This window comes from Neoarius graeffei, chromosome 2, assembly GCF_027579695.1.
Source record: "Neoarius graeffei isolate fNeoGra1 chromosome 2, fNeoGra1.pri, whole genome shotgun sequence".
Taxonomy (NCBI): domain Eukaryota; kingdom Metazoa; phylum Chordata; class Actinopteri; order Siluriformes; family Ariidae; genus Neoarius; species Neoarius graeffei.
Genome location: NC_083570.1, coordinates 119514574 through 119527032, shown reverse-complemented (window position 1 = coordinate 119527032; position 12459 = coordinate 119514574). Strand labels below are relative to the sequence as shown.

Sequence of the window (12459 nt, the reverse complement as noted above, 5' to 3'; positions counted from 1 at the left end):
TACTGATAAGCAGCGGCGAGAAACACCGTTTTAATTTAGATGAATGAAAACCGCTTACCTGGGCGACAACAAGCCAGCCTCCAGCGGCGAGGACACCGCCCCGGAGGGCTAGTCAGCTAACTCCACCGAGCGAGAGCGCTCAGCTTAACGGAGTAACAATACGAATACAACACACAAGACCGCCGGCCTGTGAGCAGGCCGGAGACAAGGCTACACGAAATAAGGCGGTTAATAATATTAACAAAGATAGGCGCAGTGCGCCACAGAACTGATAAACAGCGGCGAGGAACACCGCTTTAAATTAAATAAATGAAAACCGCTTACCTGAATGAGGACAAGCCGGCCTCCAGCGGTGAGGACACCCCCCGGAGGACTAATCAGCTAACTCCACCGAGCGAGAGCGCTCAGCTTAACGGAGTAACAAACAATACAACACAAGACCGCCGGCCTGTGAGCAGGCCGGAGACAAGGCTACACAAAATAAGGCGGTTAATAATATTAACAAAGATAGGCGCCGTGCGCCACAGAACTGATAAACAGCGGCGAGAAACACCGCTTTAAATTAAATGAATGAAAACCGCTTACCTGAATGAAGACAAGCCGGCCTCCAGCGGTGAGGACGCCGCCCCGGAGGACTAATCCGCTAACTCCACCGAGCGAGAGCGCTCAGCTTAACGGAGTAATAAATCAATACGAATACAACACACAAGACAGCCGGCCTGTGAACAGGCCGGCGGCGAGGCTACACAAAACAAGGTGGTTAATAATATTAACAAGGATAGGCGCCGAGCGCCGCAGAACTGATAAACAGCGGCGAGAGGAACGCCGCTTTAATTTAAATAAATGAAACCCGCTTACCTGAAGCGAAAACAAGCCGGCCTCCAGCGGTGAGGACACCGCCCCGGAGGGCTAATCAGCTAACTCCACCGAGCGAGAGCGCTCAGCTTACGGAGTAATAAATCAATACGAATATAACGACAAGAAGAAAAGAGTTGGTGGACTTAGCGCAGTTTCTTGGAGGGTGCATAAGCACAGCCCCAACCCTACGGGTAACGAAACTACCACAGCGCTTTGTCCAAATTTCAATCCAACTCGCAACCTGCAAACGCGAGAAGATGTAAGAGGTCACTTCCTGGGTTTACCGGTCTTTTATGCCGGGGTCACGGGGTGACGTCACCCAGGTCACACGTGACTTTGTTGTTACTATTACTCGACCTGCACGTTCGTGTGATGGATATCCATGTGCTGAAAGCACCGCCTCTGGCGGTCAGTAGAAACGAAATAGAACTTTTAAAAAGAAGCTAACTCGAATTTAAAAAATAGTTTCAGGAAAACTGCTTTTTTTTTCCCCAAAAACATTCTTCCATGAATTAAATATAAAAATTCATGAAATTAGAAAATAGAATCCCTGCTTTTTCTGTTAAAATATTAAACATTTGTACAGTTTTCTGAGAAGCAAATAATTTGAGTTTGTGAAAGTGCGTTTTATTTCCTTCTGTAAATTTTGTATTTTTTCTCATTAGTCATCAGAGACAGTATCACCTGTATCACCTGTTCCTGTGATGGAGAGGGCAGAGCCTGTTGCTCCAGAGACCAAAGACCTGAGCTGTGGTTGGCTGGAGGGTCTAGATGACGATGCAGATGAGGAAGATTTCCACCTATTGTACAACAGTTACGCAGGAGATGACATCATCTACTCTGACAGCAAGGTGCTCTCACACCCACACACACAGGATACGGTGTATCCCACCTAACTGTATCTAACAGAATGTTCCGGCATGTGAACCACGCGAGAGAGGATATGGCGTATAATTCACGAGTCTGTTGCTGTGTAAAGCCCAATCTGAGACATGAGCTGGTGATGAACGTGGCACAAGTCGAGCTCCATCACGTCCCTGTTGGGTCTCTTCCTGTTTCTTAACATCTGTTTTGTTTCAGTAAAGGCTGCTCATACCATTTCTGCTGAGACAGTGAGACGCTGTGTCCGCTGTGTCTCGGACAGCGGGACACCATGTCCGTCGTGTCACGTACAATGGGACATCGTATCTCGGACAATGGGATGCCGTGTCTCGGACAGTGGGACATCCTATCTCGAACAATGGGACGCCGTGTCTTGGACAGTGGGACGCCGTGTCTCGGGCAGCAGCAGGCCGTGCCTGCCGTGTCTCGGGCAGCGGGAGGCCATGCCTGCCGTGTCTCGGGCAGCTGGAGGCCGTGTCTCGGGCAGCTGGAGGCCGTGTCTCGGGCAGCGGGAGGCCGTGTCTCGGGCAGCGGGATGCTGTGTCTTGGGCAGCGGGAGGCCGTGCCTGCCGTGTCTCTGAGAGTGGGACGCTGTGTATGCTGTGTCTCGGGCAGCGGGACGCCGTGTCTGCCGTGTCTCGGGTAGCTGGATGCCGTGTCTGCCATGTCTCTGAGAGTGAGATGCCGTGTCTCGGGCAGCGGGACGCCGTGTCTGCCATGTCTCTGAGAGCGGGACGCCGTGTATGCCGTGTCTTGGGCAGTGGGAAGCCATGTTTGCTGTGTCTCGGGCATCAGGGTGCCATGTCTCGGGCAGTGGGATGCCGTGTCTGCCGTGTTTCGGGCAGCGGGACGCCGTGTCTGCCATGTCTGAGAGTGGGACACCGTGCCTGCCATGTCTCGGGCAGCGGGACGCCGTGCCTGCTGTGTCTCGGGCAGCGGGACGCCGTGCCTGCCGTGTCTCGGGCAGCGGGACGCCGTGCCTGCTGTGTCTCGGGCAGTGGGACACCATGTCTCGGGCAGCGGGACGCCGTGCCTCGGGCAGCGGGACGCCGTGCCTCAGGCAGCGGGAGGTCGTGTCTTGGGCAGTGGGATGCCGTGCCTACTGTGTCTCGGGCAGCGGGACGCCGTGCCTGCCGTGTCTCGGGCAGCGGGATGCTGTGTCTCGGGCAGCGGGACGCCATGTCTGTCATGTCTGAGAGTGGGACGCCGTGCCTGCCGTGTCTCGGGCAGCGGGACGCCGTGTCTTGGGCAGTGGGACATTGTGCCCGCCGTGTCTCGGGCAGCGGGACATTGTGCCCGCCGTGTCTCGGGCAGCGGGACGCCATGTCTCGGGCAGCGGGACGCCGTGCCTGCCATGTCTCGGGCAGCGGAACGCCGTGTCTCGGGCAGTGGGACGCCGTGTCTCGGGCAGCAGGACGCCGTGCCTGCCGTGTCTTGGGCAGCGGGATGCCGTGTCTCGGGCAGCGGGACGCCATGTCTGTCATGTCTGAGAGTGGGACGCCGTGCCTGCCGTGTCTCAGGCAGCGGTACGCTGTGTCTGCCATGTCTGAGAGTGGGACACCGTGCTTGCCGTGTCTCGGGCAGCGGGAAGCCGTGCCTGCCGTGTCTCGGGCAGCAGGAAGCCGTGCCTGCCGTGTCTCGGGCAGCGGGAAGCCGTGCCTGCCGTGTCTCGGGCAGCGGGAAGCCGTGCCTGCCGTGTCTCGGGCAGCGGGAAGCCTTGCCTGCTGTGTCTCGGGCAGCGGGACGCCGTGTCTCGGGCAGCGGGACGCCGTGTCTTGGGCAGTGGGACATTGTGCCCGCCGTGTCTCAGGCAGCGGGACGCCATGTCTCGGGCAGCGGGATGCCGTGCCTGCCATGTCTCGGGCAGCGGGACGCCGTGTCTCGGGCAGCAGGACGCCGTGCCTGCCGTGTCTTGGGCAGCGGGATGCCGTGTCTCGGGCAGCGGGACGCCATGTCTGTCATGTCTGAGAGTGGGACGCCGTGCCTGCCGTGTCTCGGGCAGCGGTACGCTGTGTCTGCCATGTCTCGGGCAGCGGGAAGCCATGTCTGTCATGTCTGAGAGTGGGACACCGTGCCTGCCGTGTCTCGGGCAGCGGGAAGCCGTGCCTGCCGTGTCTCGGGCAGCGGGAAGCCGTGCCTGCCGTGTCTCGGGCAGCGGGAAGCCGTGCCTGCCGTGTCTCCGGCAGCGGGAAGCCGTGCCTGCTGTGTCTCGGGCAGCGGGATGCCGTGTCTCGGGCAGCGGGACGCCATGCCTGCCATGTCTCGGGCAGCGGGACGCCATGTCTCGGGCAGCGGGACGCCGTGTCTCGGGCAGTGGGACAGCATGCCTACCATGTCTCGGGCAGCAGGATGCCATGCTTGCCGTGTCTCGGGCAGTGGGACGCCGTGTCTCGGGCAGCGGGACGCCGTGTCTCGGGCAGCGGGAGGCCGTGCCTGCCGTGTCTCGGGCAGCGGGAGGCCGTGCCTGCCGTGTCTCGGGCAGCGGGAGGCCGTGCCTGCCGTGTCTCGGGCAGCGGGACGCCGTGCCTGCCGTGTCTCGGGCAGCGGGACGCCGTGCCTGCCGTGTCTCGGGCAGCGGGACGCCGTGCCTGCCGTGTCTCGGGCAGCGGGACGCCGTGCCTGCCGTGTCTCGGGCAGCGGGACGCCGTGCCTGCCGTGTCTCGGGCAGCGGGACGCCGTGTCTCGGGCAGCGGGACGCCATGCCTGCCGTGTCTCGGGCAGCGGGACGCCGTGTCTCGGGCAGCGGGGCAGCGGAACGCCGTGTCTCGGGCAGCGGGACGCCGTGCCTGCCGTGTCTCGGGCAGCAGGACGCCATGTCTCGGGCAGCGGATCGCCGTGCCTGCCATGTCTCGGGCAGCGGGACGCCATGCCTCGGGCAGCAGGACGCCATGCCTGCCGTGTCTTGGGCAGCAGGACGCCGTGTCTCGGGCAGCGGAGCAGCGGAACGCCGTGTCTCGGGCAGCGGAACGCCGTGCCTGCCGTGTCTCGGGCAGCGGGACGCCATGCCTCGGGCGGCGGGACGCCGTGTCTTGGGCAGCGGGACGCCGTGTCTGCCGTGTCTCGGGCTGTGGGAAGCCATATCTGCTGTGTCTCGGGCAGCGGGACGCCGTGTCTCGGGCAGCGGGACGCCGTGTCTCGGGGCAGCGGGACGCCGTGTCTGCCGTGTCTCTGAGAGTGGGACGCCGTGTCTGCCGTGTCTCTGAGAGTGGGACGCCGTGTCTGCCGTGTCTCTGATACCCCTTTTCCACCAAATCAGTTCCAGGGCTGGTTCGGGGCTGGTGCTGGTTCAGAACTCGTTCAACTTGCGAACCAGCTGAGAACCAGTTTGCTTTTCCATAGCTCGGGGTGCTAAGGGGAGCCACGTCATTACGTCACTGTATTCATTAGTTACGTCGCTGCGTTTGCATAAACCTTGGCGCAAACATCGAAGCAACAACAACATGGAGAAGAAGCAGCAACAACTACAACAATAATGGATGACTGCTGCTTTACTCCATCCATGATATCTCGTCACTTATTTAAAAATGGCGCCCTCTCGCGGTTTTGCTATTGTTGTTGGTTTGAACAACTCTGCCCCCCCCCCCCCCCCCCCGCTGACGTAAGCAGCTCTTTCCTCTAGCCCAGCAAAGAGCTGGTGCTACCCTGAAACCGTTTTTTCTGGCCCAGAGCCAGTTCTTTGTCAGTGGAAACAGAAAACCCGGTTACAAACTAAGCACTGGCCCCGAACCAGCCCTGGAACTGATTTGGTGGTAAAGGGGTATGAGAGTGGGACGCTGTGTGTGTGCTGTGTCTCGGATAGTGGGACACCGTGTCTGCTGTGTCTCAGGCATCAGGATGCCATGTCTCGGGCAGTGGGACGCCATGTCTGCCGTGTCTCGGGCAGTGAGACGCCGTGTCTCGGGCCGAGGGACGCCGTGTCTGCTGTGTCTCGGGCATCAGGATGCCATGTCTCGGGCAGAGGGATGCCTTGTCTTGGGCAGAGGGATGCCGTCTGTGCCGTGTCTTGAACAGTGGGATGCCATGTCTGCCATGTCTCTGAGAGTGGGATGCCGTGTCTGCCATTTCTTGGACAGCGGGACTCCGTGTCTCGGGCAGTGAGACACTGTGTCTGCTGTGTCTCGGGCAGTTGGACGCCGTGTCTCGGGCAGCGGAATGCCGTGTCTGCCATGTCCGAGAGTGGGACACCGTGCCTGCCGTGTCTCGGGCAGCGGGACGCCGTGTATCGGGCAGCGGGACGCCGTGTCTTGGGCAGCGGGACGCCATGCCTGCCGTGTCTCGGGCAGCGGGACACCGTGTCTGAGAGTGGGGCGCCGTGCCTGCCGTGTCTCGGGCAGCGGGAAGCTGTGCCTGCCGTGTCTCAGGCAGCGGGAAGCCATGTCTCGGGCAGCGGGACGCCATGCCTGCTGTGTCTCGGGCAGCGGGACGCCGTTTCTCGGGCAGCGGGACGCCGTGCCTGCCGTGTCTCGGGCAGCGGGACGCCATGTCTCGGGCAGCGGGACGCCGTGTCTCGGGCAGCGGGACGCCGTGCCTGCCGTGTCTGAGAGTGGGACGCCGTGTCTCGGGCAACGGGACGCCGTGCCTGCCGTGTCTCGGGCAACGGGACGCCGTGCCTGCCGTGTCTCGGGCAACGGGACGCCGTGCCTGCCATGTCTCGGGCAGCGGGACGCCGTGTCTGCCGTGCTTCGGGCAGCGGGACGCCGTGTCTCCGGCAGCAGGACGCCGTGTCTCGGGCAGAAGGATGCCGTGTCTGCCGTGTCTCGGGCAGCGGGAAGCCGTGCCTGCCGTGTCTCGGGCAGCGGGACGCCGTGCCTGCCGTGTCTCGGGCAGCGGGACGCCGTGCCTGCCGTGTCTCGGGCAGCGGGACGCCGTGCCTGCCGTGTCTCGGGCAGCGGGACGCCGTGCCTGCCGTGTCTCGGGCAGCGGGACGCCGTGCCTGCCGTGTCTCGGGCAGCGGGACTCCGTGCCTGCCGTGTCTCGGGCAGCGGGACGCCGTGTCTCGGGCAGAAGGATGCCGTGTCTGCCGTGTCTCGGGCAGCGGGAAGCCATGTCTGCTGTGTCTCGGGCAGCGGGATGCCGTGTCTCGGGCAGCGGGATGCCGTGTCTCGGGCAGTGGGACGCCGTGTCTCGGGCAGAAGGATGCCGTGTCTGCCGTGTCTCTGATACCCCTTTTCCACCAAATCAGTTCCAGGGCTGGTTCGGGGCTGGTGCTGGTTCAGAACTCGTTCAACTTGCGAACCAGCTGAGAACCAGTTTGCTTTTCCATAGCTTGGGGTGCTAAGGGGAGCCACGTCATTACGTCACTGTATACATCAGTTACGTCGTTGCGTTTGCATAAACTTTGGCGCGAACGTCAAAGCAACAACAACACGGAGAAGAAGCAGCAACAACTACAACAATAATGGATGACTGCTGCTTTACTGCATCCATATCTCGTCACTTGTTTAAAAATGGCGCCCTCTCGCGGTCTTGCTATTGTTGTTGGTCTTAACAATTCTGCGCCCCCCCCCCCCCCCCCCCCCCCCCCCGCGACGTAAGCAGTTCTTTCCTCTAGCCCCGCAAAGAGCTGGTGCTACCCTGGAACTGGTTTTTCTGGCCCAGAGCCAGTTCTTTGTCAGTGGAAACAGAAAACCCGGTTCCAAACTAAGCACTGGCCCCGAACCAGCCCTGGAGCTGATTTGGTGGTGAAGGGGTATGAGAGTGGGACGCTGTGTGTGTGCTGTGTCTCGGACAGTGGGACACTGTGTTTGCTGTGTTTCGGGCATCAGGATGCCATGTCTCGGGCAGTGGGACGCCATGTCTGCCGTGTCTCTGGCAGTGAGACGCTGTGTCTCGGGCAGAGGCACGCCGTGTCTGCTGTGTCTCGGGCATCAGGATGCCATGTCTTGGGCAGAGGGATGCCTTGTCTCGGGCAGAGGGATGCTGTGTGTGCCGTGTCTTGAACAGTAGGATGCCATGTCTGCCATGTCTCTGAGAGTGGGATGCCGTGTCTGCCATTTCTTGGACAGTGGGACTCCGTGTCTCGGGCAGTGAGACACTGTGTCTGCTGTGTCTCGGGCAGTGGGACGCCGTGTCTTGGGCAGCGGGAAGCCCTGTCTGCCATGTCTTGGGCAGCAGGACACTGTGTCTGCTGTGTATCGGGCATCAGGATGCTGTGTCTCAGGCAGTGGGTGGCCGTGTCTGCTGTGCCTCGGGCAGAGGGACGCCGTGCCTCAGGCAGCTGGACGCTGTGTGTGCCGTGTCTTGGACAGTGGGATGCTGTGTCTGCCGTGTGTCTGAGAGTGGGACGCCATGTCTGCCTTGTCTCTGAGAGTGGGACGCCGTGTCTGCCGTGTCTCGGACAGTGGGACACCGTGTCTGCTCTGTCTCGTAGCATCAGGATGTCGTGTCTCGGGCAGTGGGAGGCCGCGTCTGCCACGTCTCGGGCAGAGTGATCCCGTGCCTCGGGCAGAGAGATGCTGTGTGTGCCGTGTCTTGGGCAGTGGGACACCGTGTGTGCCGTGTCTTGGGCAGTGGGACACCGTGTCTGCCATGTCTCGGACAGCAGGACGCCGTGTCTCGGGCAGTAGGACTCCATGTGTGCCATTTCTCGGGCAGCGGGACGCCGTGCCTCGGGCAGCGGGATGCCATGTGTGTACCGTGTCCCGGACAGTGGGATGCCATGTGTGTGCCGTGTCTCGGGCAGAGGGACGCCGTGTCTCGTACAGTGGGATGCCGTATCTTGGACAGTGGGAGGCTGTGTCTACCATGTTTCGGACAGTGGAACACTGTGTCTTGGGCAGTGAGCTGTCATGTTTCGGGCAGTGGGACGCTGTGTCTGCCATGTCTTAGATAGTGGAACGCCTTGTCTCGGATAGTGGGACACCGTGTCCGCCTTGTCTCGGACAGCTGGATGCCGTGTCTCGGACAGCTGGATGCCGTGTCTCGGACAGCAGGATGCCATGTCTGCCATGTCTTGGACAGCGGGACACCGTGTCTCAGACAGAGGGATGCCGTGTCCGCTGTATCTCGGGCAGTGGGGTGCTGTGTCCACTGGCTCGCTCCAGCACACAGGCTTCAATCCACACACCCAGAATGCAGTGCGTCATGACGTTCTAACCACACACACCAGCTTTCATTTCTATCACATTTCACCTTATTTACACTTATCTTTGTTATTTAAACCCCGCCTCTTGTTAGTTTGTCCTGTGTTTGTTGTTGTTCTCCATGCTGATGCTCGTAGTGTTCCTCACTTCCTCTTGTGTTCTCATAGCTAGTGTTTTTGTTGCTTTGGCTCTCCTGTAGAAATAAATGGGAGAGGGGAGTGCAATGATGTATCTTTTATTCTCGTATAGCGTTATATCTGATTTAGTTCCTGATGTTATTGTTCTGTGTAGAAAGATCCTGATGTGTGGATGGAGCACAGAAGCGCGGCAGGTGGTTGTCTCGTCTCATCTCATTATCTCTAGCTGCTTTATCCTGTTCTACAGGGTCGCAGGCAAGCTGGAGCCTATCCCAGCTAACTACGGGCGAAAGGCAGGGTATACCCTGGACAAGTCACCAGGTCATCACAGGGCCGGCACATAGACACAGACAACCATTCACACTCACATTCACACCTACGGTCAATTTAGAGTCACCAGTTAACCTAACCGAATGTCTTTGGACTGTGGGGGAAACTGGAGCACCCGGCGGAAACCCACGCGGACACAGGGAGAACATGCAAACTCCGCACAGAAAGGCCCTCGCCGGCCACGGGGCTCGAATCCAGACCTTCTTGCTGTGAGGCGACAGCGCTAACCACTACACCACCGTGCCGCCCAGGTGGTTGTTTGCGACTTAATTATTTTCTTTATTGCTGTTTTTCAGCACACAACTTAGACTCTCTCTCACAGACACACACACACACACACACACACACAGGCTACCAGCAAGCCCTCGGCACTGACCTCCCTTTCTCACTCTCCTTTTATAGGGCATAGTCACTGGAGGAGACACACAAACACACGTTAATTGAGAACAGGGGTAGTGACATGACCACTCACCTTTCCTGACTCCGCACTCCATTCACAGACTGACACTCGGCCATGCCCCCGCTGCCACATACCCCCAGCACCCGACACAGGCCGGGGAGCCGTCCGGCCTGAAGTTGACCCCCCCCTCCCCCCCGATAGGACAGGAAGTCCGCCACCACCATCTGCGCCCCCGGCCTGTGGACTACTTTGAATTTAAATAGCTGGAGTGCAAGATACCAATGGGTGATCCGTACATTGGCATCCTTCATGCGGTGGAGCCACTGGAGGGGCGCGTGGTCCAAACAGAGGGTGAAAGGGCGTCCCTGTAGGTAGTACCGAAGGGCGAGGACCGCCCACTTGAGGGCTAGGCACTCACTATCGCGCTGTACCTGCCTTCCCGCATCGACAGCTTCCAGCTAATGTACAGCACGGGACGCTCCTCCCCCTCCACCTTCTGGGACAGAATGGCCCCCAGCCCTCTGTCCAACACGTCTGTCTTTAAAATAAAAGGGAGAGAAAAGTCAGGGGAGTGTAACAGTGGCCCCCCACACAGTGCAGCCTTTATCCTAGAGAAAGCCTGTTGGCATTGCTCCATCCACTGGACTGGATCTGGTGCTCCCTTTTTAGTGAGATCCGTCAGCAGGCTGGTGACGTCTGAATAATTAGGTATGAACCTCCGATAGTAGCCAGCCAGCCCCAGGAACCGTCTCACCCCCTTTTTGGTCTTGGGCCTCAGGCAGGCCGCAGTCACTGCCGTCTTATTAATTTGGGGACGCACCTGCCCATGGCCTAACTGGAAACCCAGATACCGTACTTCCACCTGCCCAATCGCACATTTCTTTGGGTCAGCTGTGAGATCCGCCCACCTCAGCAACTTTAGGACGGCCCTCAGGTGTTCGAGGTGCCACGGCCAGTCATTGCTGTAGATGATAATATCATCGAGATACGTGGCTGCGTAGCTGGTGTGGGGGCGGAGGACCCTGTCCATAAGCTGCTGGAATGTAGTGGGCACCCTAAACAACCCAAAAGGAAGTGTGACTGTAGAGAGACTCTGGTGTGGGTGGAGCACAGAAGCATGGCAGGCGGTTGTTTACAATTTGTTTCTTTACTTTATTACTGCTTTACAGCACACAACTTAGGCACTGTCTCTCACAGACACACACACATATATATATATATATATATATATATATATATATATATATATATATATACACACACACAACCACACACACAGGCTAGTAGCAAGTGCTCAGCGCCGTTCTCCCCTTCTCACCCTCCCTTTATTGGGCGTAGTCACTGAAGGAGATCCACAAACACGTTAATTGGTAACAGGTGTAGTGACATGACCACTCACCTTCCCTGACTCCACCTTCCATTCACAGACTGATGCTTGGCCACACCCCCGCTGCCACATACCCCCACCGCCCGACTCAGGCCGGGGAGCCATCCGGCCTGAAGCTGACACACACACACCCTTGACAGGAGAGGAAGTCTGCCATCTGTGCCCCCGGCCTGTGGACCACCTCAAATTTAAATGGCTGGAGTGCAAGATACCAACGGGTGATCTGCGTGTTGGCATCCTTCATGTGGTGGAGCCACTGGAGGGGCGCGAAGTCCGAACAGAGGGTGAAAGGGTGCCCCAGCAGGTAGTACCGGAGGGCGAGGACCACCCACTTGATGGCTAGGCACTCTTTTCAATTGTACTGTACCTGCCTTCCCACATCGACAGCTTCCGGCTAATGTATAGCACGGGACGCTCCTCCACCTCCTAGGACAGAACGGCCCTCGGTCCTCTGTCCAATGCGTCTGTCTGCAAAATAAAGGGGAGAGAAAAGTCAGGGGAGTGTAACAGTGCCCCCCCCCCCACAGTGCAGGCTTTACCTTACAGAAAGCCTGTTGGCATTGCTCCGTCCACTGGACCGGATCTGGTGCTCCCTTTTTAGTGAGGTCAGTCAGCGGGCTGGTGATGTCTGAATAATTAGGTATGAACCTTCGATAGTAGCCAGCCAGCCCCAGGAACTGTCTCACCCCCTTTTTTGTCTTGGGCCTCGGGCAGGCCGCAATCGCTGCCATCTTATTAATTTGGGGATACACCTGCCCATGGCCCAAGTGGAAACCCAGATTCCGTACTTCCACCCGCTCAGTTGCACATTTCTTTGGGTTGGCTGTGAGACCCGCCTGCCTCAATGACTTTAGGACGGCCCTCAGGTGTTTAAGGTCCCGCGACCAGTAATTACTATAGATGATAATGTCATCCAGATACGTGGAGGCGGAGGACCCTGTCCATAAGCCGCTGGAACGTCGTGGGCGCCCCAAACAGCCCAAAAGGAAGTGTGATGAACTAGTGTAAGCCAAACGGTGTGGAAAAGGCCGTTTTCTCTCGGGATAGAGGAGTCAAGGGGATCTGCCAATATCCCTTCATTAAATCCAGTGTCGAATAAAAATGAACAGCGCCTAATCAGTCGAGCAACTCGTCAATGCGAGGCATTGGGTATGCGTCAAATTTAGACACCTCATTGACTTTCCAGTCCACACAGAACCAGAACGACCCATCAATCTTGGGGACCAGGACTACTGGGCTGCTCCAGTCGCTGCGGGACTCCTCGATGAAGCCATGCTCGAAATGGTCATAAAGTTCATCCTGGACTACCTTTTTTTTTGTGTGTGTGTTCGGGCAGACAGTAAGGGCGGCTACACACTACCACCCCCGGGGTCATCTCAATGT

The 12459-nt window shown here is 58.7% G+C and overlaps 1 protein-coding gene across 1 annotated transcript in view; it reads left to right on the top strand.

Annotated features, from left to right (window-relative positions):
• ehmt2 (euchromatic histone-lysine N-methyltransferase 2) overlaps positions 1 to 12459 on the top strand; it is a 47604-nt gene that overhangs the window by 9670 nt on the left and 25475 nt on the right. The window contains 1 exon segment of the mRNA XM_060915465.1: positions 1524 to 1709. Coding sequence (XP_060771448.1) covers positions 1524 to 1709 — 186 coding nt within the window.